Below are 26,786 nucleotides of genomic sequence, written 5' to 3' on the forward strand. Positions count from 1 at the left end.
TTGCTGAAAAACGCGTTTATTTTTTAACTCGTTATGCACAGATACGTGGCTTGCCGCCAGATGTACCATACATAGCTGCAGTTCGTTTTACATCTTTGTTCCATCTTCGAAAGTGTTTTGTTGCAATTGTCTGCACGCAAATCAAGTGACTAGACTAAAAACTCCCCCACCACGGTATTTATTAAAACATAAATCAGCTGGCCCACACCTGCGATTTGAAAACCCGCCCTGGCAGCACGGTTCTAACAGATCTTGCCGGGGGGGAAGCCTGAACGCTGCTTTGGAGGATTACTGCCGGATACCGGTTCTTGTTCGACGAATTTAAGATAGACAACACTTATTGCCATTGTCCTCCCTGCATGTCTGCTGAGCAACACACAAAAACCTGCTGAACGCGTGTTAAGGTGCAGGTTTGCACTTGCCTGAAGTATCCAGGTACCAGCTCACCTTCGCTGCCAGGATCACCTAACGTGGTCCCAGCCACCTTCACTGGTTCCAGGTCCTGTTGCTAGCAGCTGAAGTAGGAAATCAGCCTTTCCTCACAGAAAGTTGTGGCAAGCGTGAAGGCTTTTCCATTATGTTAAGCTAACTTGATTTGAAAAGAAAAATCACCCCCGTTTTCATCTACCTATCACAATGGGGCTAATGCTTGGTTTGGTGAAACGCTGTACAATCACCTCAAACATGAGTGGCACGTGTAAATATTAACTGAAGGTTTTTGTTCGAGTATGGTTTTCAAAACTGAAAGATCACCCTGCTTATAGGCCAAGTGTAATTGTAGCACTGTTATTCAAGTGACTTGAGCCTTCTGGAGGAGGCAAGGTGAGAAAAGCACCGCCAAAGGCATAAATCGGAAGAAAACAGGATCAAGCTTTAAGAACACTGCTGGTTCTGCAGCATTACCCCGAGAAATGAGGGACTGTGATCACTCAATCTTCATTACTGTATGTAAAAGCAATGCGACTTCTAGAAACTTTCTGGCTGCAGTTTTTCAAGTCAGCCCCGTATTGCAGATAGTGTTTTAACACAGCACCGTGGGGAGTGTGGGGGGACAATGGAATGCAAACTTGTTTAACAGTTACAAAAGAAACTGTGCAGTTTCCATAAACAGTCTGATCACAAGAGAAGCAGAATTGCTCAAGGATGTTTCAAACGGCATTGCTGGTAAATCTGATCTGACCATGTAACTCCTACATCGGTCTATCCTCAAATTCCACCAACATCAAGTCCAGTCTTTATCATGATACTGATAAAGGTACTGATCCTAAATACCAGAACGAGAAAACAGTATGACAAAATAAGACTGCCACGATACATGGAATGATGAAAGATGTCCTCATTTCTTGCCAACTACTGAATTGATTTGCTGAATTCCAAGGAAAATATTTAAGGGCTTCAGACAAGAAGAAAAGAGGGCACAGGAAGACTGTAAACAGCTGTAAGGTAACTATCTCTGAAGACCTATGTTATTACCTTGTTGACAGGTTTTCACTGAAGACAAGAGATTGTTTTCTTTGCAGTATTAAGACCCCAACACGCATAATTCTTTCTTAAACACACTCTTTCTCTTTCCAGTCAAGAAGTCTCAATTTACAGTTTGTTTCAGCAATGTGCCAAGTCCCAGACTACTGTCACAGTTTAGCATTCTAAATCTGGACTGCTTCCTTGGGTAAGACAAAAAGGTATAGTTGGCTACAGTACACCTACAGCTGTGTTATGGTATTATGAAAAAAATCAAGTAAATGACAGAATAATGTATCTTGAAGAAGTGAAGTTTACCTGTGTGCCAGGATGCTCACTGATTAATTACTTTAAGCTTCAAACTATTGCGTTTGCAGTTATTCATATAAAAAGTACAAAAAATTTATTTTACAGTGTGTTTTTTAAGTCTTCTCAGGAAACAAAAAAGTGTCTACAATTTTTTTCCCCTATTTCTCACTGTTAACCTGTGGATTTCTCTCCTTAAAAAAATAACTTGACATAAATTTAAAACAGTAACATCTATTTGCTCTGATTCATTAAGTTTAGAAATCAGATTTGTATGCTGAGACATAATATAAAAACTGTTTATTTCTATTATCTAACAAAGTGTGCAAAAAACATGACTTCATGTTGTTTTTTACTCCCTGTAATAAGCATGTAATTATTTTTCATTCAAGAAGTCTTCAAGCTACATTTGAAAGAAAGAAAAATATTTTTCAATTGATTATTGTCCTGATTTCAGCTAGGTCAAAGTTATTTTCTTCTCAGTAGCTGGTACAGTGTGTTTTGGATTTAGTGCGAGAATAATGTTGATAACAAACTGATGTTTTAGTTGTTGTTAAGTAGCGCTTATCCTAAGTTAAGGATTTTTTCAGTTTCTCATGCTCTGCTGAGGGAGCATGGCAAGGACAGCTGACCTGAACTAGCCAGAGAGATATTCCATACCATAGAACGTCATGCTCTCTATATGAACTGGGGGGAGTTGGCCGGGAGGGGCCAATCACTGCTCAGGCATTGGTCAGCAGGGGGTGAGCAATTGCACTGTGCATCGCTTGTCTTTTCTTGTGTCCCCCCCCCCTTTTTTTTGTTAATATTCCTTTTCATTACAATTATTATTATTAATTATTATTGTTTTTATGATATTTTATTTTACTTTAGTTATTAAATAGTTCTTATCTCGACCCACTAGTTTTACTTTTTTGTCCCCAATTCTCCTCCCCATCCCACTGGGAGGGGGGGGAGTGAGCGAGCAGCTGTGTGGTGCCTTCTTGCTGGCTGGGCTTAAACCACAACAATTACGTTTGCATTCCAATATAAACTATTTCCATTTCCCACTGCTAACATGAAATTATAATCATGATGTTCCATTCGTAAAAGATTAAGCATGGAACATATCCAGACTTCTGTTTAATAAACACCAAGTACAGATTTCCATTATTTTCACATATACAGCAAATATTCAAGTCCTTATTTCCTTTATAAAAGCACCTTGATCCTATTTTAATATAGTGCTTAAAAAAATTCAAATATATAGTACATTTGTTTCTGTACATGTATGTGCAAGATCTCCTGTCAAAAATACGAGTATGGAATCCTACAGCTTCACCGTTTGCACCTCCTTTGGTGAACATAACTTTCTATCACATGATATAAGTACCATCTTTGTAGTATTTCATGGATTCTAGTTGCTGAGTCATTGCAAGGACATCCTGAAATCCTGTACTGAGTCCAGACATGTGTTGAAAATAAGCTTCCTTCTCCACTTGGACAGTTAGGTTGTTTACGCCAGCATCTTTCAGAATTGCTGTAACCTGAATAGAACAGTATGGTTAACATTAGTATTACACTTAATATGCATCTCACAGTAACTTGCAGTAGTATTCTGGCTCTGAAATACTGTAGATTAAAAAAATATCATCATGAAGAATTCAATTTTCTGGAAAATTGAGCTTCAGAGGGTATAGCTTTGCAACTTCTGCATAATGGGTAATTCTCAGTGTCTTGCATAAGTAAATAACCACCTTTTTAAGGAAAAGAAAACCCCAAGGCAGGCAGATACTAGCAAGCCAGTTATAAACCCATGATTAGCATCCCGATATCCCTACTGTTTAGTGCCTGTTTTGTAGCACGAAATCCACCTCCTCCTCCTTGTCTCAGAGCACATGTAGTGCCACTTTCAACAGTGAGAAAAAAATGCCCATACTTTTTTTTTTTGGTAGATGTTTTAGCAAACAACTCTTTATGCAGCTAATTCCAAGCTAGCAGGCAAGAGGAAGTACAGCACTAGAGACCAGCTCCAAGACATTAACTAAAAACTACAAAAATAATCACAAACAGCAGCTTCAAACTTCAGCCTCTGAAAAAGGGCTACAGAGTAAGAAATCAAGACGTTAGGGTCTAAAAACCTTGTACCTTACCTGCTGTACAATTCTCTGTTCCATCACATCTGATACCACTTGCACATGTATTGTACCTGCCACAACACTTGCAGAGTGACACCAAAAATGAGGATCTCTGTAAGATATGACTCCTTCTATTTTTTGAATCTGTAAAGAAATTACATTAGCAACAATTAATTTAAGAACCCATTTTAAACTTGTGTACGTACATGGATGTTGGTGGCAAATATTTCACAGGGAAACAAAGCTGTATAACAAAGCAGCTTTCCAGCTAAGCTGTTATTCAGAAGTATGTAGTACTGAAAGGTCACCTTGCTATTACTGTCAAAGACAAGAAGCTAAAAGTCAAACTAAATGAAAAACCGAGCACAGTGCAATGCTAAATAGGAAGAGAAAAAAGTCATTTAGTGTACAGATCACAATAACATCAACGTATAGACCAACCAGGAGGCTGGCTGGGCACTTAACAATTTCTAGGGCATCTGTTACCTCACTATCCAGGATAAGCAGCTATTTAGTTATCATAGCTGCACTTAATTCAGAGACATAGTATCTTCCCATAATTTTATCATTTTATTAAATTGATCTTTGTACTGGATCTGGCTGGGATGATGTGAACTCTTTTCACAACAACCCGTATGGTTCTGTGTTTTGAATTTGCGCCTAAAACAGTTCTGATAGCACACTGATGTTTTGGCTATTGTTGAACAGTGCTTGGGCACTGTCAAGGCTTTCTTTTTCCCACTCTGCTCATGCCCTGGTGAGTAGGCTGGGGGTGGGCAAGAAGTAGGGAGGGGAAACAGCTGGGAAAGCTGACCCAAGTTGGCCAGAGGGAAACTGCATGCTGTATAACGCCATGCTCAGCAGTAAAAACTGGGGTAGAGGAAGAAGGGGGTTTTTTGGCTTCCAAGGTGGCTGTTGCCTGGAGACTGACTGGGCATCAGTGTGCTTGTGGGAGGTGGTGCAGTGCTTTTTTTTTTTCGCTCTCTCCTTCATTTGTTAAACCGCCTTTGTATTGCTCCCAGATTTTTCTTGCTTTTGCTCTTCCTTTTCTCTCCCTTGTCCCACCAGCAGTGGTGGTGGTAAAGTGGGGAACAAGCAAGTGCCTGTGTGGATGCCTGGCTGCTGGGTGGGGTCAACCTACAGCAACCATATTGTTTTACTGTGATGTATTTTTTAAAAGGCTTTTTCTATTATCTTTCAATGAATTGCTCTTTCACTGTTTTCAAAAAGTGCCTTCTTCACCCTCGGTCTCCCAGAATTGCTGTCTTCCCTTGTCAAAAAGTGAAACCCCACTCTGCACCTCACTTTCCTTTCGCTAAGCAAGCCTCTCCCAGCCAACTTCCATTCATTCTTTTCTTTCTCATGCAGACAAGAACACATCTCCCTCTCTACTAACTGACAGGACATCAGGATAGTGTTCCTTGCTGCCTCTAGTTGATGGCATCCTCAACGAACATGTAACTAGTTCTTTGACAGAGAGGTGTTTCCCACACTGAGGTCTGCACTATGATTCTGGGCAGGAACTTCAAATGAGCCAACAGTGAAGACTAAGTACAACCTCAAAGTAGATACCGTACTGCAGCAGACAGGAAAAGAATGGACTAGAATGAAAAAGTAATTAGAAAAAAAAGCTGTACTTTTTCCATCTCACCTACTGTGAACCAGCATGCCCTTCATGGTATGGACAAATAAGAAAACCTGCAATTACAGGCTCAAGATATAATCTTGTAGCCTGAACTGTACACATCAAGTTTAAAAAGGCCGCAAGCTTTTGGGAATTGCTACCTTACTTTCTTAGTGCTAAGTACTTTTCCTGCACTGTTACCATAATTGTCTGAAATGATGAGCTACCCATAAAAGCAAAAAACAGTACAAGTTTTTTTAGCTGCAAAACAACTTTCATCAGTAGAACTCCTAATCCTGTCACATATCTGCAAAATAGAATTAAAACAACCCAAGACATTAAGTTGTCTAAGACAACGGAAGCTGTCAGACTGAACTACTTGAGTTTAATAATTATTAACAAGTTTTAGCTTTGTATGTTTGTGTATAAAAACATTTAGAATTGTAGTTCTGACCTTTTCTAAAGCTGCATGCAGATCTTTCTCCTGTTCTGGAGGTATCCTCAACAAAAGCACTTGACAGGCATCTTTCAATAGTGGGATAACACTAAGAAAAATCAATGTAGCAATAAAAAGAGAGCAGAGTGGATCAGCTATGAGCCATCCAAATTGCTGAATAAATATCGTTGATACGGTAACACCAACACTGCCAAGAGTGTCTGCTAACACATGCAGAAACACACCTGAAAACAAAATGAACTGAGTGATTAAGTTGAACAGCTCTGTTTAAAATGTACATACATGTTCAACAGCGGAAACACAGTAGGGTTTATTAAACGTAATAAACGCCCCTCAAGCTAAACAGAGGCAATTAGCTGCCTAACCTGGTGCAAAATTAAACAAAACATTTAGCTTTTCTAAAATTTAATTACAAATCAATGTAAAAAAAACCATTTTTACTCCGCAGTGCAATGATCTAGGCAAGCATTCACAGATTAAACCAAACGTGAAGAGTCTTTAAATTGTTAGTGGGATTTGTACTGTATAGCATAATCATTTAACTGCGTATAGAGGGACTCATTGATCCGTAACAGAGGATAAGATCAGTGCAAATGCATTGGCCTGCTCATGTGGACAGACACTAATGTATCATTTGGTTTTTGTATGCCAGTTCTGCTCCAATTTTATAAGACTGTCTATCTGCTACTGCTATGAATTTTATACTTTATACTGCTTTAAGGATGGGTAGCATTCTCAATGTACACTCAACGGGCATAGAAAAATAATCTCTAACCTTTTGTAAGATTAGTGCTAGTTAAGTGTCAGGATTTGAAAGAATACTGAAACAGCTAAGAGTATGGGCAGACTTCACAAAAATGCCAGACAACAGAATAGCCAACTGAATTAGGAAGTAATATAACCAATGAAATATGAGACTATTCGCTAAAATGCTTATGCTCTGACAAGCTTACACGAACAACTCATTCCTTTATAGATTTTTTTATAAGCCAGGTGGTCGGTAAATAACTACTTTCTAACTGCTAGGGGAAAAAATTCTAAGAAGTAGCTATGCTGAAATTTTAGATATATTGCCCTTCTCAGTTAGCTTCTGAATTTAGATTTGAAAAAGAAAGTTTCATCTTTACCACTGTTATCTTCTGAATCACAAATAGAAGCATATTCTAGGTTGCTGGCCTGCATTTGTTCTGCTTCTTATCCCCTCCTCCAGTGTTTTTACAACCAGCTATCATGTGATACCTAGAAGCATGGTAATACCTTTATAGATAGAGACCTTGTACTTTCATTTCCAGATGGAACTTAGAAACAAGGACTTTAAGCTTATTCAGTAAGGTTTACAATGACTACTTATTAATCTTAGTGAAGGCTGTAGATTAATGCTTTTTATTGGTCCTTAAGTATTACCCACACCTAAGAAAGCCTTGCAAAGAAACGTTTCAAGTTATGTTTCTTCAAAGCCATGCAAAGAAATGTTTCAAGTTGTGTTTCTTCAAGTTGAACTCACTAACGAAGAAACAGTTTGAGAAATTCATGTATACCGTGTTAAATGGCTGTCAGATCACTTCTGGAGACAGATTTTAAGAATGATGCATAGTATTGGGTCTGATTCTGAGAATCTTCAAAGCCTGCTGGAAATCACATACATCATTTACGATTCAACAATCTGTACTTGCCTCTCATGTTGGTATTCATGCCTCCTCCAGAAGTCCCGTGGGAATGTCCATGACTGTGCCCATGGCCGTGGCTGTGCCCGTGGTGAGAATGGCTGTGATCGTGTGAGTGACAACCTCCCCGAGAAACCCCATGGGAGTGCGCGTGGCTAAAGGCACAGATACCAACAAGGTTTACGATCAGCCCTCCAACAGAGACTGGCTGTGAGAGGAAGAGAAGTTTTAAACTTCACTACATCTGCCCAGAAGTTCAAGTTTATTTTCTAGAACATGGTAATCAGAAACACTATGCACCTAATTAAGAAAAACTGTGGAAGCATTAACATCAACAGGATTATTCTAATATGGATTCCTCATCATATTCCTTTCAGTATACAAGCTGGTTTCAAAGGAATTTTCCTTCCCTCTCAAAAAAATCCAATTCTCCCCAACCTTCCCAAGAACCCCACCCAAAATGCAAAACCTGGTATCCACAAATTAGGACAAGATAGCAAATTTAGTTTTAAGAAGGGGTGATTGATTTTATCTACTTTCATAAAGAGGTAAAGTGGTTCGAATACAAGGTTTGCTTCGCTTTCATTGCCCCCTCCCCCCCAAATTCTATATTGTATGTAGGACACGCACACTCATCTAAAATTGTACTCAACTGAAGACAGCAACTGCTGCTTTACTGGTCGAGTTGTGCTTTTTATCTGTCTGCCTATTTTTCTGCTCTTCTCTTGAAAAACAAGCAAAGCATAAGAGTAATTCCAGCTAATAGAGGAATTAAGCAAGTCCTATTCAGGTGTTATTAGACCTTTTCTTGGCTATGCAGACTGTGCTCATATAGAGGGGGCAACCCTCCCCCCCCCGCCAAGAAACAAAATCAGTAGTAAAAATGGAGCAAATATTGAAGATTAAAAAGAAAAAAAAAAAAAATCAGGCCTCAGTTCCAGCAGTGCCCATTTCTAATTGTGCCTACATAAAAATCTTTCTCTTTGTTACCGAAGAGAGCAGGAGAGCACAAATTTGTGTGTGCGTGTGAAAGAAAACAAGTGAAGCTGGAAATGTGATAAACGAAGGCATGGATTTGCAGAATTCCATAACAAAAAAAATTTAGTTTGAAGAAAATGAACTACTGCATTTGAAAGAAATGGATGGAAGCTTGAAAATTTAAGTAGGGAGCCCCTGAAGAGGCTGTGGAAGGTAGAGAGACGCTGGTGTAGTTAAGATTAGCTATGCACAGCTTCAGGATTGTTTATGCCATAGTAACACACTCAGCATTATGTTATGAATTCTGCCTGATTTCTGAGGTTTCTCAGAGACTAACACAAAATCTCTTCTGTAATAACTGACATTGGTATACATAACAGCTGAACCAAATTTAGTCTTGTACAGATTATTTACTCAGTATCTTTTATTGTAGAAAGACAACCATCTAAAAAGATTACAGCTGTAACATCTTAGAAAAAAATTCAATTTAACTGTTACAATTAAATTATATTCACCCCTATATATTTTCATATTTTAAAACTAGATGAAGTTTGGACTTTAAAATTAGAATATGTTAAAAAGTCAAGGCACAGTTTAGATTAGAGTATGCAACTTTAGTCTCCTAACTTTTTTTTTTTTTTTAATTAAGACAAACATAAATGAACCATTAACTGCCAAACAACACTGAAACAGAATGACAAAACTTACAGTTAGCATATTTGTATCGATGTCTGGAGGATCCACCAGTCTGGCCACCGATTCCATGAAGACAAAGAAAGCAGTTACCATCAGAAAGAGGCCATTAATAAATCCAGAGAGAATTTCTACACGTCCATACCTGAAAGCAAACATATGTACTTTTGAGAGTGAAGAATGGGTACTCTGAACAAATTTCAAAGTTATAATAAATAAAATCATAATACATTTAATACAGCATTAAGATTGCTTTGATTTTTTTCCTCAATGCCACAAAATTGTGCCTTAATTTCTGGGTTATTTACTTCTGACAAGGAGGAAGCTAGTTTGCAACTGTCCAAACACCAATAGTATAAAGCTATAATAATGTAAGTATTTTTTTATATATAGTGCACATTCAGGGCTTCAAACTGCTAAACTGCTATGCAATTTAGCCATACAAATTTTGATTATGTCAGCAGAATTGAAATCCTCATATAAACACTGACTTTGAACATATATTTTTGTTTGACATACATATATATATACAGAGTGAGGCAATTTCTAAATAATATTCACAGTGATAAAGTTTTATTTGTAGAGATAAATGAAAATTACATTTCAGACACTTTTTTGCAGGGGTAAGAGGGGAATAGCATGACCACAAATGGAAGAGACATAGCAAAAACCCCACAGAAGCATGCAACACTAAAACTTCCCAAACATATCTTTATAGCAGGACATTTTGAAAATGAGCAAGTAGAATAATTTTCAGATAGTCCTTCAAGAACCTAATATACATACCCATAGGAAAATATGCGAGTTGCTTTCCATCTTGTCATCAGAGCTGCAAAAAGCCCCATCACTAAGGCAGAACAATCAAAAAGCATGTGAAATCCATCAGAAATGAGACCAAGGCTATTGGTCCATACTCCATAAAAAAGCTCCACAAAAGTGGAAGCCTAAAACAAAAGGGAGTTTGAATTTTTCCTCAAAGATTAACTTGTAATTTAATGTCTTGGTAGCTAGCAGGAAACTCTTATCATAGAACACTTGATAGTTTTCAAAGGTATTGTTTGAAGTATTTCTAGACCATTTTCTCTCTCCTCCAACAAAACAAAAGCGATACATTCCAAGTCTATGAAGAGACATTTTTGAACCTACACTCCCAGAAGCCTTAGACCTAAGAAAACAACCCTCCACAGGAGTAAATTTAAGTTTTCATTTAGAATTTTAAACTAACATTGTGCAGACAAAATTTTCAGCATTTTGTCATTAAACAATGTAACAACTCTGATCTGATCTATTATTAGTGTAAAAGCAATGCTGTCTATGTATCTGTAAGAATTTTCTTCACCAATTAGTTGAGTGTTTAACCTTAGGAATTAGTTTTGAGAACGGTACACGAGGAAATATTTTTAATACATGCATTTTCCCTGTATGATTTACTATTATTAACTGGTCTGCCTATAAGCGTTCTTTTCCATCTTTTATACTCTATAATGGAATTTGTTAAAGTTATCACGGATACTTCAAGTTTCTCCCCGTTTCATTGAATAATTGCCAAAGAATGAAGAGAGATCTTTGCAAATGAGGTTCTATCAATCTTGCTTACTGTATGATCTTTTCCTGTTCGAAAGAGAAGCTAGAAATAAAACTAGCCTACTCCAAAATGACACTAAGCAATCCCACACTTACTCTTCTGTTGTCCCCATCCTTGAAGGCCTTACTAGTTTCAGCTTATCTGCTGGTAACATTGAGATACCTCACCTTAAACGTACCATCATACAAGTATTTACTTACTGGTATAATAGTTACCACATAGAACCAGTGCCGCAGTGTGACAACAAACCAAAGTGACCTGCCACTTACTGTAAGATTAGTGTTAAGAATCTTCTATTTTAACATTCCATCTAATGAAACTACTCTATCAAGGGTCACTTTAAAAACAATCAATCATGAGGCCCTTTTAAAGAATAACTCTTCTTACTGTACTATGTATGTACTACTGTGGTTGGGTTTGACAAAAAAAACCAACAGGCACTTACCAGATTTAGGCACAAGAAATAGAAGATCTGCCTAGAATCATACTCCTCAAGGATTTCTTTCAGTGACTCCTTAATAAACCGGGGTAATGACTGAGAGCTCTGCTGTAATGCATCACCCATGAAGTTATAGAGAGGAGTGCCTTCAGGGGAATAGCCAATAAGGGTACCCTTCTGCCCTTTCCTGGAGGGGGAGGACAGGATATTGGCAGCTGCAAGGAAAGTATTGAAGTTTCTGTTGCTGTTTCTAAGCTTCACAGTGATTTTATAATGTGTTTTATCAGCAGTCAAAGCTTACATGAAATCTGCAGGCAGCAAAGTTATTGTCAACTTCATCTTGAAGTTTATCATTAGATTTCATTGCTATGTAAGATTAGATCATCACTTTCACAACAGATCTATTGCATTCTTTTTTTTGTAGACAGACAGTAAGAGCACAAAGTTACAGGCCCTTTTTATCCAAAAGAATCCGTAAAAGCTCATCCAAAAGAATTCTGCACACATCCATTTTCTGATTGGCTTCCCAGTCACACGGACAATAGATTTATCAAAAGATAAATAAGAATACGTACATAAAATGAAGAAGACAGCACTCACTACCACACCTCCAGAAAGAACATGCTCTGTGCTTTCATGGTGTGGTGGCTTATTCATAGCTCGAAGCTGGTCTGTTATTGGATGTGTCCAAAAGTTGCCAAAAAGCAGTGCACTAATGAAAATAAGAAAGGATCCATATCGAGCACACGTGGAAGCTTCCATCTTGACAGAGCATATGGACTCCACGTAGAAATCCAGGATCACAACAAAAAAGATGACTGTTATGAAAGGCATGATGAGAGAAGACCAAGACTCTACTTTACTCTGCAACAAAAAATACATTTCAAACAGGATTGTTCACCATTAGGTGTGTATATACAGCATTAAATCTAGTTCACTTTCATTACAAATGTTTTCAGCAATCCATCAAAACATAAATACTTTTATACTTCAAATTTATCACATAAAACCAACACTCTAGCTATAGAAAGAGACATACAGTTAATATGCACTACAGTACCTTACTTTAAATACTTTCGTGTGCTTAAAAGCAATGCCATATGCAACGCCATGTTTGCAACGGTCTACTCTCCATAAGCATGCAGGCATCACGAACATGTCTTTAATAATCTACTCCTCAGGAATAAAAGAGCCCTGTATTTATACAGTCATTAATACTTGTGCTATGTTAGTATATGAATCCAGGATATAATATCTGAGCTAGAAAGATGAAATAAAGTTATCACACAGAAGAGGAAATTATGGTATCACACAGATATACATCAAAATATAGAGGAAAAATTTCAAACAGAGCTTACTACAAAAATAAAGATGGCAACTTTGGTAATTGTAAAGGTATTTTAAAGGAAAGATTTAAATTGTACTTCAAAAGCAGAAGCATTACAAAAAATGATGTATTTTTGTACTTGCTATCTTACCTCTGTTGTCAGAGAAAGGACAATGACCCAGGGGCACAACAGAAGGACGGAAACAAGATGAGACAAAGCTTGAAGACGCTTGGCTCCACCTACATCTACAGATAGTTTTCGGGAAGCCATGTGAAAACCAACCTTACAGCACAATGCCAGTACCAGAAGCAGTACTCCTCCCTGGAAACACAGAAGGATCACGTTAGCATCTCTTAAGAGCCAGATACCTCACTCCAAACAAAGTGACACTTACATGAAAAAAGATTAATATGCTTTCCTTAACTTATCAACAAAAGCCAAAGACAAGGTATTTCCTGTAATTGTTACTCTAGTTAAAACCAGTAACATAGTATACATGGTTATACCTCAGCACTACTCACAACAGCCTACTATGACTTGAAGTTTAAAACTCTCAATAGTGTTAATTGACATACAACAGCAGTGAATAGGTAGCAAACAGCATACGAAGAAAAAGAAAAATCACACAAAACTTGGTTTCCCATCTTCCATTATTAAAAGTGCTGAAAGCATATGTAAACCCCCAAAGTGTGATGTCACCTTGGCCTCTAAGCCTTTCATAACCTTTTCATTCCCTTACCTTTAATTGCACCATACCATATTTCTTCACAATATTTTCTTTCAAAATTGTTCTACAAATGAACAAGATGCACGCACAGCATCTCATCTCCCTTAGAACACACTTGCTTTGCACAGTTAACCAGTCTCTCTAAGCTGCTCCATATATTTTTTTTCCTGTTTTAGTCCTCAATGCAGCCACTTTAGCAACAAGACTAAGCTAACAGAACAGATCAATCAGATAGGTCAATCCCATATAGTAAGATTTTGATAGTTATTCATGCCACCAATTATAATGGGAGTATACTATGGAGAAGTATCAGAATCTGTGTCTTCAAATACAAGCATCTAATATAAAGGAAAGACTGGGGAAAGATAAAGAAGCAGCAACAAAACACAGACCCCAAAAGTGAGCAAGAAACAGCTTATATGCAAAGCATTATGAACATCCAGGATACTGATGACACAATACTTTATGATAATTTTAATAAGACTTTTTAGGTTACGCATTACAGCAAAGTCCTTCTCAGCTATACAAGTTGAATATTGTATGGTTTGGTTTGCTATATTGAAGATGCTCATACTCAATCAGGATGTAAAAATTAAAGTGCTAGTTCCGTTCCAATATGGGGTGCAGATGTTGAACTTTTTGGTTTTGATTTATGCTTGATTAGCTCTGAGGTGGTGAAATTCTTACCTTATATTAACCTACTAAAATACAAGTTATTTAGTTATTTACCTTGTGATCTGCAACACCTAGGAAAGCAATGATTGTATACAGAACATGGGTAAGAGCACTGTCATGATGCCCCTCAGCTAAATAAAAAAAAATTAAGGAAGAGTTTCATTTGATGATTTTTTTTTTTTAACTGAAGAACAGACAGAGGTAGAAGACAACCACAGAAAGCAGAAGTAAGCAAACTGAGCTTTAAGGTTTGTCAGATCCTTAAAATTTAGGAAAGATGAAAATATTTCCACAGAAAATAGTTAAAAATATTAAGGACAAGGGGGAAGAGTATTTTAAAACATGAGCACATAGTCACTGTTAAATACTGTACAGCAGTCATGATACAGGATTTATGTTAATTTTGGCAATGAGACTTTGAAAAATGTACTCAACAGCATTAAAAATTAGATTGATTTTCACTAAAAGCCCTAAAGCAGCAAGTTGCCTGAAATATCGTCTATATCTTTCCAGTTTCTAAATATTTATACTTTAGAAAACAAAGAGTAATTGACAAGCATAATGCAGCAAATATTAAAATAATGATAGCTTTTGGGAAAACTACTACAGGGCACTTTAACAATGAATTTACTCACTGAAAACTCAGTGGGTTAATCAATACTATTCCTGAATATACCATCTGCATCTGTAATTCCATGTTTTCATCCCTCCTTGAGAAAGTTTACTTTCACCTTATTTGTTTTTACTGTCCATCCTCAAGATGTACCACTTTTTGCCAGTACACTTCACTATGATGAGACGACCTGTTGAAAACTTACTTCACGATCAATTTCAATTTACTCAGTGCCTTTGAAAGCATGTTAGCCAGCTTCCACTTGCAGCTTAAAGTCCATTGTTGTTGGAGCTACCGCAGGCTATTTCACACCGCTTTTCAGCCTAGCAGATGAACTGAGACTACCACATTTGCAAAAGCACAAAACAATCTTTAAGCCACTCCATGGTATTTGAAAAGTCACAGCAGTCAGGTGAAGTCCCCAGAGACTGAAAAAAGGGAAACATCGCACACATTTTTAAAAAGGGCAGAGGGAGAACCCAGGGAACTACCAACCTGTCAGCCTCACCTCTGTGCCTGGGAAGATCATGGAACAGATCCTCCGAGAAGCCATGTTAAGGCACACGGAGGACTGGGAAGTGATTCCAGACAGCCAGCCTGGCTTCACCAAGGACAAGTCTTGCCTGACAAACCTAGTGGCATTATATGATGGAGTGACTACCTCAGTGGACAAGGGAAGATGTCACCCATCTGGACTTCTGTAAGGCCTTTGATATGGTCCCCCACAACATCCTTCTCTCTGAATTGGAGAGATATGGATTTGATGGGTAGACTGTTCAGTGGATAAGGAATTGGCTGGATGGTTGCATCCAGCAGGTAGTGGTCAACAGCTCACTATCCGGACGGAGATCAGTGATGAGTGGTGTCCCTCAAAGGGTCTGTATTAGGACCAGTACTGTTTAGTATCTTCATTGATGACATAGACAATGGGATTGAGTGCACCCTCAGCAAGTTTGCAGATGCCACCAAGCTCAGCGGTGCAGTTGACATGCCTGAGGGATGGGATGTCATGCAGAGGGACCTAGACAAGCTTGAGAAGTGGGCCCCTGTGAACCTCAGGAGGTTCAACAAGGCCAAGTGCAAGGTCCTGCACCTGGGTCAGGGCAACCCCTGGTATCAATACAGGCTGGGGGATGAAGGCATTGAGAGCAGACCTGCGGAGAAGGACTTGGAGGTACTGGTGGATGAAAAGCTGGACGTGATCCAGCAATGTGCACTCGCAGCCCAGAAAGCCTACCGTATCCTGGGCTGCATCAAAAGAAGCGTGGCCTGCAGGTTGAGGGACTTGATTCTGCCCCTCTACTCCGCTCTGGTGAGACCCCACCTGGAGTACTGCGTCCAGCTCTGGGGTCCTCAGTACAGGAAAGACATGGACCTGTTGGAGTGGGTCCAGAGGAGGGCCACAAAAATGATCAGAGGGATGGAACACCTCTCCTGTGAGGAAAGGCTGAGTGAGTTGGGGTTGTTCAGCCTGGAGAAGAAAAGGCTGTAGGGATACCTTACTGCAGCCTTTCAGTACTTAAAAGGGGCTTATAAGAAAGATGGGGACAAACTTTTTAGCAGGGCCTGTTGTGATAGGACAAGGGGTAATGGTTTTAAACTAAAAGAAGGTAGATTCAGACTAGATATAAGGAAATTTTTTACAATGAGGGTAGTGAAACACTGGAACAGGTTGCCCAGAGAGGTGGTAGATGCCCCATCCCTGGAAACATTCAAGGTCAGGTTGGATGGGGCTCTGAGCCTGATCTAGTTGAAGATGTCCCTGCTCACTGCAGGGGGGTTTGACTAGATGACCTTTAAAGGTCCCTTCCAACCCAAACCATTCTATGATTTTGTGATTCTACGAATCTTTCTGGATATATGGAGAAGACTGCCAGCCAGGCTGTCAACCATTTAATACACAGACTTAGGCTACAGCCATTATGTCTAGAATTTCTAAAAAAAAGGAGAGCTGATCAAAAAAGCTTCTAACAATCCTAAGTGGTCTGAGATGTGCAAATGGGCAGGGAGCCTTTAACTACAATTTAAAATCTATAGCTATGTTCTAAGTTCTGAAAGTAAGCAATGCTATTCATTCCGCTGTAAATATCAGTATGTAGATGTAAAAGTAAAATCTTATGTTATAATATTCTTGAAAGGTAAGATTCCTATTAGGAAAAATGCAAGCATATTTAATTCAGTGCACTCAACTTCACATTTTCTCTGTCCCAGTAATAATAGGCACTTGCTCTTGCTCTTACACATAGCAAGAAAGGATACGATGTTCTGCTATCTTAGCCATGAGGTCGTCATTATCAAAAAGCAGTAAGCAGATGACAGCTGTGATGAAAAATGCAGCACCTCTTGTCTGTAAAAAAAACAAAACACAAAAACACACCCCAAATATTTTTATGTGCTGAAACAGATTAATCTAAAAAAATCCAGGAAATCAGTCCTCTCCCTCCCCTCCTCCTGATCAATCTAAGCATATTTTTGTTAAGTAAGAAAAACATGAGGAAAAAAATATTTTTTTTTTTAATTTTTTTTAAAAATTGACCTGGACAATATGATTTTATATTTATTCTGGTTTTCAGATTTACCAGATAACTCAGGGCAAATCACCACTGTAACAAGCTAGAAGCCTGTATCTTACAAACTTCAAGTGTGATTGCTTCCTTCTTCATGGTGTGTTTCTGCCTGCCAGAGTGCACAGGTACTTTAGCCTGATGATTTAATATTTTGTAGCAGCAAGGAGCCATAAACAAGATCTAGTGGACAAACTGTAGAATTTTGTCTTAGGGGAGGCGAAGGCTAGAGCACTGTGCAAAGGCTCTAAGAAAGCAGAGCTCTGCAGTGCTTTTATAGGGATGGTACAGAGGTAGCTATGAAATCCCAGCGCCCAGAGCTTTCACCACCCTGTTTTAAGACACTGCAATTTTGGTATTCATCATCTTGGCAAGACACTGAGCTCTACAGCTAAAAAATACTATTACAATTCATCTTCTGAAGCCAAATACAGCTATCACCTTCTTGTTTTGGAAAGTCAGCTGACCTCTTTGCCACAGTTCACTTCATAAAGCTGAAATACTCAAAGGACAGCGTTATCACTCCCTTGTTTCTGCTGCGTTAGATATGCAGCTTAACTGCCAAGCATGGCCCACCACAACACAGATTGACAAAGAACCTCTCTGAAGCTCTGCATCTACCCCTTGGGTGGCTGGCTGGAGAAAAAATTTGTCTTCTAGACGAAGAGCTTCATGCTGGATGCCCTAAGCATCTCAATTTGAGGGGGGTGGGCATAGAGAGTCAGAGCAGATGACTGTGCTACTCACTCTAAGGCCAGCCTAAAAGTGATTAAGGGACTCCAGCAGCAGTTATGATTCAGAGTTTTCAAAACTCTCAGCCTGAGGCAGCACCAAAACCAGACCTTCTCCTACACAGCAAGTATTCTAGCCTCAGGCATATGACATCATAAGGTATCTTCCTCCAGCTCCACTTTTTTGAGTGAAAGTGGTGAAGACTCCTAGGTGCTGGCACGAGCTCATTCCACTTAGGGCTGATTAGGCACAGTTAGAGAACACCTTGCGAAATTGTGTGTAATGGGACTCAGACAAAGGATGTCTCAAGTACAGATCTCTAATTAAGTGAAAGACTGGGCCCAAGTATTCAGCACACACAGGCTCATGCAGACCTTAAAGTACTTAGAGAACTTTTTGGCAGAAAACCAACAAAGTACATGAAAAAGCTACAGACATTGAAGAGGCTAGGCAGGGATCTGGAGACTGTATTGCTGGACTTCAGTGCCTAAAGGCCAGGACCACGACATGCACATATGTCCTTTTGTCAGTTTGGACCCCAAATCCTGTTACAAAGAATGCTGAAGTGTAAAAATCATTCTCAAGGTTCTTTTCCGCCTTCAAACAGAAAAAATTCTCAGGTATCTGCCATGGATCTCCAGCAGCTTCACCCACTGTTTCTCTCTTAATGTCATATTTATTATTTCAAGTAGTACATTTTATAATTTTACCACTAATTAAACTAAAAAAAGCACAGTTTCTATGAACATAGGTCCAAAACACTGTTTGTTCCAGGTAGAAAAGTACTTGAATTTATAGCATTCAGTATCTTTTACATTTGGTAAAATGAATTTTTAAATACCTTTGCTGGTCCTCCACCTGAGCTCGTGAACAAGACACTAAGGAGTGATAGCACAACCACATCACTGTGCTCAAACAGCAACAATGTCCTAGAAAAACGTGAAATAAACACTTATGTCCACTTATAAGTTTATCTCACAAGCTTAATATATACTATTTCAGCTAAAATTCAATGACACAGCAGTCAAAGATTTATCCTGTGATTTCAATAGCAAGTTTAAACAATTCAAAAGGATAAATGCAAATCTATTTGCCTTCACCAGCAATAGATCTAGCTGCGGACAGCTAGACGCATCACAAAACAAAGAACTTCCTAAATCAAGGAACAGATTAAAATTATTCATTTATAGATTACTTTAAATTGTACTTTCTTCTAGTAACACAACAAGATACTAACTTACTCAAAATGGAATTATTATTCCCATTACAATACCTCCTCTAAACCAAAGTTTCTGGCGCTCAGAAAAAAGAGGTCCTGTCCTGTATCCTGTTTATTGAGGTGTTAATGGTCTAGTAGTTTATGCAACCTCAGAACATCTTAATTGCTGAAAATAAGAAATTCTAACTTGCACACTATCTCCTTCAGATAGCAAAGGCTGACTAACAAGCTATATTGACAGCTTTTCAGAGTGGAACATGACAGTAATAATCGCTGTCAAGTTTACCAAATGCTTCTGCCATTCTCCACACAGCAATCCAGGCTGCTAGGGTCCACGTTACTGGTTCTGTTTGGGAAGACTGCCAGCACCCAGAAAGGCACTACAGTATTAAGAACTCCTATTATTCTCGGGTGTGCCTTCTTCTGTGTAGAGGATAAAACTTCAACTTCATAAAATGTATTATTTAAGGCTTTACCTTCCTCTCTCTAATGAAAGATGCTGTCTAACTGTGCTGGTTTTGGCTGGGATAGAATTAATTTTCTTCATAGTAGCTGGTATGGGGCTACGTTTTGAATTTGTGCTGAAAACAGTGTTAACAATACAAAGATCTTTCAGTTACTGCTGAGCAGTGCTTACACAGAGTCAAGGCCTTTTCTGCTTCTCACACCACCCCACCAGCGAGTAGGCTGGGGGTGCAGCACAAGAAGCTGGGAGTGGACACAGCCAGGACAGCTGACCCCAACTGACCAAAGGGATATTCCAGACCATATGACATCAGGCTCAGCATATAAAGCTGGGGGAAGAAGGTGGGAGGGATGTTTGGAGTGATAGAGTCTGTCTTCTCAAGTAACCGTTACGCGTGATAGAGCCTTGCTTTCCTGGAGATGGCTGAACACCTGCCTGCCGATGGGAAGTGGTGAATGAATTCCTTTTTTTGCTTTACCTGTTAAACTGTCTTTATGGCAACCCACGAGTTTTCTCACTTTTAGCCTTCTGATTCTCTTCCCCATCCCACCCGGCGGGGAGTGAGCAAGCGGCTGTGCAGTGCTTAGTTGCTGGCTGGGGTTAAACCACGACACTAATCCATTAACCTTCATTTCTGGAAGTCTAATGTTATTCTTTTTTAGTTACTCAGTCAGCACTGCCAACAAACAGCACAAGTGATTTTACTCAGAGTATATGCACTAATGCCACCCAATTCCAACACAGCACAGGCATATGATTAGATAAAGCAGTGCCCTGCAACAAATGCAGAAATTGATTCTAGTTACCTGGCACAGGAATACAAGCTGCTATCACTAGCTGTCAAGCCATGGACTCCCAACAGTTACATAAACAATTGGGGTTACATTAATGAGACTAGGAAATGATGAAATCCACAGTCAGTGATCTCATATCATTCACATCAATAGTTCAAGCACTATCAAGACTTTCCACTGGCATCTTGTCAAAGAATGAATGAAGAAAATTACAAATTCTACAGAAAATTACATGTAGCTTTTCCCAAGCACAACAGAGTTCACTGGAAAAAGCATAAAGATCCATTTAAAATTTCAAAAAATAGAGCAAGAGGCTGGCGTCATGAGCTAATGGATACAAAACAAAAAACCAAAGGAACAAGACAGGGAAAGATCACAAAAATTAGCTTAAAAAGATAACACATTGTTTACAGTTAATATATATTTACCTCAGTGGTCCACAAAGAGTACGGCCAAAAAACCACAAGAGTGAAATGATAGATCCCACAACAGCATGCTTAAAAATTTTGATCCACTACAAAAGAAAGGTATTTCATTATAATTTTCTCCACTGTTTCAGAATAAACACCCCACTATTAGCATTCTTCTAGCACAGCAGCTGTAGAAATAGAGGGGAAAACATACGCTCTGCAAGTTCTGCAAAATTTAGAGTACGATTATCTTAACTACTTTGCCAGGCAACTAAGGTTTCTTTGGACATATCATGAACCAGAATTACTTATTTCTTTTCTACCACAGTACTAGATTCTATAGTATAGTCTGAGATCTCTTTAATAAGAAGCCTGAAAAAACGCTGAAAAAAATTCAAGTCCATTTACCTGTCAAAGATGCTGTTTGTTTTCTAATCTATTTTATGTATCTGATAAATATATATAGAACTAGATAAAACATCCAAGATAAAGAGACTAAGACCTTAAGTCTACATACATTTATGCATGTGTTAAATTCTTTCTTCAGGATGCAGGTTATAATTCAGCTATTCAATACATTATTAACTGTAAATGCAAATTTTTAAAGAAAAGTAACTCATTTTGGAAATACATTAAACAAGACAAAGTACCTACAACAAACATCACATCCTCAAAATGCAGAATTTAAAAATTTTAAACAAGAGCAAAACAATACACACACAGATTTTTCCAAACACAAATCAAAGATGCAATTTATGCCTGTTCACACTTTAAAATTCTGCCATACATGTCTAATCAGGAAAGCAGTTGACATTTGTAACATTTCTCAGGCTATCCTTCAGATTCTCTCTACTTAGCACATACACTGATGACATCGTGCATGGATCAAGTTTTTGTGCACACAATTACATAAAACCAAGATGAATATGGAGCAAATGAAAATATCTTAAACAGCAGGTTCCAACCTGGCCCTACTCTGACATCTCAGGATACTGGGAACTCAACACAGGTTTGAAGAGCATAGACTAGCCCCTCATCACAACGCACCACGCAAAAGCACTCTTTTGGCATGGGGAACATGACTGGAGCATTTCAACATTCTGGCAGTCCAGAAACTGCCCTCTGAAACTGTCAAAGTCAGCCAAGTAGACTAAGCTCTTCTTGCAAATCCAGTCCTCAGAACAGATGCTTGTATGGAGCCAAGGACCAATCTTTTCACAATACATGGCTAAAAATGCTGATTGTTTTTTACAGTGCACTAGACACAAAGTTAGTTACATGCTTCTGGGAATTGCTATCACATCTTCCAAGTGCAGCAACCTTTGTTCCCCTTTCATTTTTGGCAAGAGCCATGCTGTCAAGAATATCTACAAAGACGTGAATCATTATTACATGTGTCAACTCACCTGATGCTTGGTTACCACTTTTCCAGAAGAAAATGGTTTTTGAAACAAAACCATAAAAAATGCAGACCTGTTAAAAGAAGAAAGTTTTCTCTATTTGTGTATTAGCAGTCAGCTTTTTATTCACACCAGCTCTAAATAACTAGGCCTTTCCTATCAGGCTCAGTTGACAACATGGCTTCTCTACATTTTTCATTAAAAGGCCACACTGACCACACCCACTGGTTTTATTTTCCCTGCTGCATTGTGTCAGAAATCAGTACAAAGGTCATGACAAGTGAACTTCAGTTCTGGTCAATTTTAAATGCAAGTTCTTCAGAGAATGACTAATGAGAACTCTACCTGTGATTTACAAAAATCAAAATACTGATCTCAGAAATTTTGAGGAGAAATACTACTATGTTTTTTATTAGCAAGATACATACACCTGAAGGCTTACTCACATACAGAACGGTGAATACACAGCATGTTAGAAATGGTAAGGAACAGCACACATCTTCCTCAACTGGGATCAAGAGTAAGTGATGGGGAAAAACACTATGGTGAAATGTAAACAAATTTGAAATAGAAGACAAAAATGAGGTTCCAAATGTTCCAGCTCTGCCCGGTTTATTACAGAAATGCTCTTCCACATCATATCAGGTAAACATGAAGCAGGATTGTGTCTGCAAAGATTGTTTCTGTATATTTGCTATCAGTTTCTACACTTCAGATCTCAATCAAGGAAAAACAGCAGTTGAAGCTCACAAGAACTAGAGGAATAGAAATTACAAGGAAGAAAGCTTGTCTTCTACACCCTTCTTAAGAAAATTTGGACATGTCTGAGTTTCCTATGATCAGTACTGTCATAGCATGATCAATTTTGAAGTAGCAAAAACATTGAAGTTTCTCAAGGCTAAAGTGGCCTTATGGAAAGATCTGGATAGACCTGGAGAGCTGAGCAATCACCAACCATATGAAATTTAACAAGAGGAAGTGCCTGATTCTGCACCTGGGACGGGGTAGTCCTGGTTACACGTACAAATTTGGGGAGGAGAGGCTGGAAGGCAGCCCCGTGGAAAGAGATCTGGGGGTTTGGGTTGATGGCAAGTTGAACATGAGTCAACAGTGTGCCCTGGCAGACAAAAGGGCCGACTGTGTCCTGGGGTGCATCAAGCACAGCACAGCTAGCTGGTCGAGGGAGGTGATTGTCCCACTCTCCACTGCACTGGTGCAGCCCCACCTTGAGTACTGTGTGCAGTTTTGGGTGCCTCAATGTAAGGATAGGAAACTGTTAAATGCGTCCAGAGGAGGGTGAGCAAGATGGTGAAAGGCCTTGAGAGCAAGACTTAGGAGTGGCCTAGGTCACTTGCCTTGTTCAGCTTGGAGAAGAGAAGGCTGAGGGGTGACCTCATCACAGCCTACAGCTTCCTCAAGGGGGGCAGCAGAGGTGCTGATCTCCTCTCTCTGGTGACCAGCGATAGGACACGAGGAGATGGAAAGAAGCTGTGTCAGGGGAAGTTCAGATTGAACATTAGGAAAAGGTTTTCTATTGAGAGGGTGGTCGGTCACTGGGACAGGCTCCCCAGGGAAGTGATCATGGCACCAAGCCTGTCAGAGTTCAAGGAGTGTCTGGATGATGCTTTTAGTCATGTGGCTTTGTGTTAGGTAGTCCTGCAAGAAGCAGGGAGATGGACTTGATGATCCCTATGGGTCCCTTCCAACTAGAGATATTCTACATTTCTGAAATTATAGTGAGCAGAGATATGAGAGAAAAACACTGCTATGAACAGAGTATTTCCTGGATCCACTGGTACACCTTCTCTTCCTCGATTAATCTATAACAACATAAGGCGGGGTATAAGCTTGACGCTGACAGAGAACACCATGGACAAAGTGTGCCTGAACAGCGGCGGACAGGGCTTCACCCCCTGCACACTCACCCCGGCTGCACTATAAAGATAAACTGCACGAGGTGGACCGCTTTCAGAAGATCGTAGGATTCAAACAGCCCCACGGCTTTCAAAAACTTGGTGAAGCACAGCAGCACGATGTACCGCGTCAGCCTGCAAAAGCGGAAAGGGCCGTTCGCGCCTGCCACCACGCACACGCCGCCGCCTCCCGGGCCAGGCCCCGGTCCCAGGCCCAGGCCCAGGCCCAGGCCCCGCCCCCGGTCCCGGTCCCTCCCCCTCCCCGGCGGCCCTGCGCCTCACGCGGAGGAGGCCGCCGGCTCCCGCCGCCCGCGGAAGGCTGAAGGGCGATGCTCGCTGCTCCCCAGAGGGAGGGACGGCGACGGGCTGCCCCCCTCACCCAGCGGGGCGGCCGCTCCCCCCCCCCGCCCCCCCCCCCCCGCCGCCGTTACCGGGCGGTGGGCACATCGACGGGCCCCAGCACGCCGCCGCCGGCCAAGGCCTGCCCGCTGTACTTCTCCTCCATGCCGGGGCAGGGCAGCGGGCGCGGCCCTACGCCCCTGCGAGGGGAGAGGTGCGAGGGAAGGGGTGCGAGCGCTCAGGCGCGGCGCGGCCCGCCTCCCCCGCAGCGGGGGCACCTCATCCTCCGCGGCCGGTAGGGCCGCCGCAGCGGGAAGGGAGCGGGAGGGCAGGCCACGCCGCGCGCATGCGCCGTCCGCCGTGCGCAGGCGCCCTAGCGGAGTGGGCCGGCACGTCCGCGGCGGGCGCCGGAAGCGGCGGCGGGGACGCGGGAAGGGCGGCGGCGTTGCCTTTCCCGGCGGGCCAGCCTTGGGCCGCGGCCCGTCGGTCCGGGCGGGTTCCGCTGCCCTGGGGGCGGCCTCCGCCCCTAGCGGGCTGCCGGCTGCGGGGCGTGCTGGTCGGTCTCCGGCGGGGGTCGGCGGATGGGGCGTGTCCCCTCTGGGTCCGCGTGCCTTGGGTGTCCGATGCGGAAAGAAAACCGGTGATTGTGTTCCGGCGAGCCCTGTCCCCGTGTGTCCGTCCCATCCCGTCCCCCCGCTCCCGCCCGCTTTAGGGAGCCGCGCTGTCGGTACGTGGCGCTGTGACCCGGCAGCGTGGCGCCGGGGTGGGAGGGGAGCCAAGGGGGGCACGGGCACGGGCGAACGGCCCATGGGTGAAACGGAGCCTTAAAATGATAACACACGCCGCATGTGTGCTACAGAGGGATGTGCCGCGCGTTTTCTGTGACTTGCTCTCCCAGCCCATACTCGAGTTTTCTCCTTTACTGTTCCTGTGCTGTGAAGGAAGCACGTTTGTCCTTAAAACTCGCCCATGACGTACGCAGCCTGCCTTACGGTAATTTCGTACGCGGTGCTGTAGGGTAAGGCTCTGCCAGGGCTCTGCGGGTTTCGGTGTTCCTGGTGCCCTGGAAACCGGGCTGTATCGCGCCGGCTGATACCAGATGTATGCTGCAGCCGTCCTCACTAATAAAATGGTATAGACCAGTAACTCATTTTTGGAGGACACTGTGCTGGCAGTTCCAGTCCGGTGGAACCGGTAGCAGGAGTTGGCTGCAGTGTGTTACATCACCCCTTTCCGTCTGAAGAAGCTGCTCGACGTGTAAAGCATTGCAACCTCTTTCCATTAGAAGGGGAGGCGAATTGTGGAATTGTAATTTTTTTTTTTTTTAATGCAAGCCTGTCGATTTTGTATTGTTTTGTATTACTATGTGCAAAGCCTTTTTGTCCTGACCACTCTCAGGATCAAGCAGCAGGAGAGGATTTCCCTGCTGACGGCTCCAAGCATCCAGGTACTTCCACCAAAACTACATTCAGTCTTTTGCTTTTCCTCAGGAGCATTGCTGCCCGTCATTCACCGAGTATCTTTTCTTTTTTCCTTGCGCTACAAAAGCATAGTGTGGTCCTCATTTCCTAGATGATTTTCTAATTACACAGATTGTTGGGATCAGATTCTTTGTTTAAGACCAGCAGCCTGGTGATTTGGTGAATGAGCCAGAAACCTTGGATCGTGCCTTGTGAGTTGCCTGAGAGCTTTCATTGCTTTGAATAACCAATACTTGGTGCTCCTGCCTGTGGCAGTGTTTACAGTCAGCCTCCCTCTGTTCGTGCCCCCACTTCTTGGAGACGGCATCAACATGACCATGCTTCTACCCAACCCTGATCTTGCTTGTGAAGCTATTATATGGCTGGTTCTTCATGCATGCGCTAGGTTGCTCAGGATTTTCTGGTAATGGTCACGAAGCTGGGAAATCTTCCACAGTGGTGAGTTTTAGTATTTATCAGTGAAGTGCCTGACACCCAGCTGGTTTCACCCCACCTCCAGTGTACCAGTAAGGTCTCTGCACAGAGATTGCTTCACTCACAGGTAAAGTGGAACAACATCCTGGATGACATGCAAACTGTGTAACCGTTCATGGAGATACTACAGAAGAGCATGGGGGACTAAAATGTCCAGCTGAAACTAGTGGCAACATTGAGGCAGAAGGTTGGAAATGCCCATATCGTGAGATAGCAGCTTTCTTCTAGCCATGTATCAAACTCCCTGGTTTAGGGACATCCCAACACATGATTTTGGTCCTTAGTTCAGCACTGAGGCAGGACAAAGAAATCAGAAATCAACTGATC

General features: G+C 41.1%; 1 protein-coding gene across 2 annotated transcripts; it reads right to left on the reverse strand.

Annotated features, from left to right (window-relative positions):
• Window positions 1-24,838, reverse strand: LOC128137095 (zinc transporter 5-like). Of its 2 annotated transcripts, XM_052777742.1 has the most exons (16): window positions 24,597-24,838; window positions 24,178-24,300; window positions 22,259-22,325; window positions 20,871-20,956; window positions 18,805-18,892; window positions 16,927-17,014; window positions 14,109-14,185; window positions 12,803-12,973; window positions 11,900-12,188; window positions 11,331-11,539; window positions 10,087-10,244; window positions 9,316-9,445; window positions 7,639-7,837; window positions 5,963-6,189; window positions 3,900-4,028; window positions 1-3,293 (listed from the first exon to the last, which is right to left on the reverse strand). In XM_052777742.1, the coding sequence occupies exons 1-16, from the start codon at window positions 24,668-24,670 to the stop codon at window positions 3,123-3,125; spliced, it is 2,286 nt and encodes a 761-aa protein (XP_052633702.1). In that variant the 5' UTR covers window positions 24,671-24,838; the 3' UTR covers window positions 1-3,122. The 2 variants fall into 2 exon arrangements, with proteins under 2 accessions (XP_052633702.1, XP_052633701.1); XM_052777741.1 differs by lacking the exons at window positions 14,109-14,185; window positions 16,927-17,014; window positions 24,178-24,300; window positions 24,597-24,838 and having other exon boundaries at window positions 22,259-22,515.
• Window positions 24,839-26,786: the final 1,948 nt, after the last annotated feature.

This window comes from Harpia harpyja, chromosome Z (genome assembly GCF_026419915.1).
Source record: "Harpia harpyja isolate bHarHar1 chromosome Z, bHarHar1 primary haplotype, whole genome shotgun sequence".
NCBI classification, from domain to species: Eukaryota; Metazoa; Chordata; class Aves; order Accipitriformes; family Accipitridae; genus Harpia; species Harpia harpyja.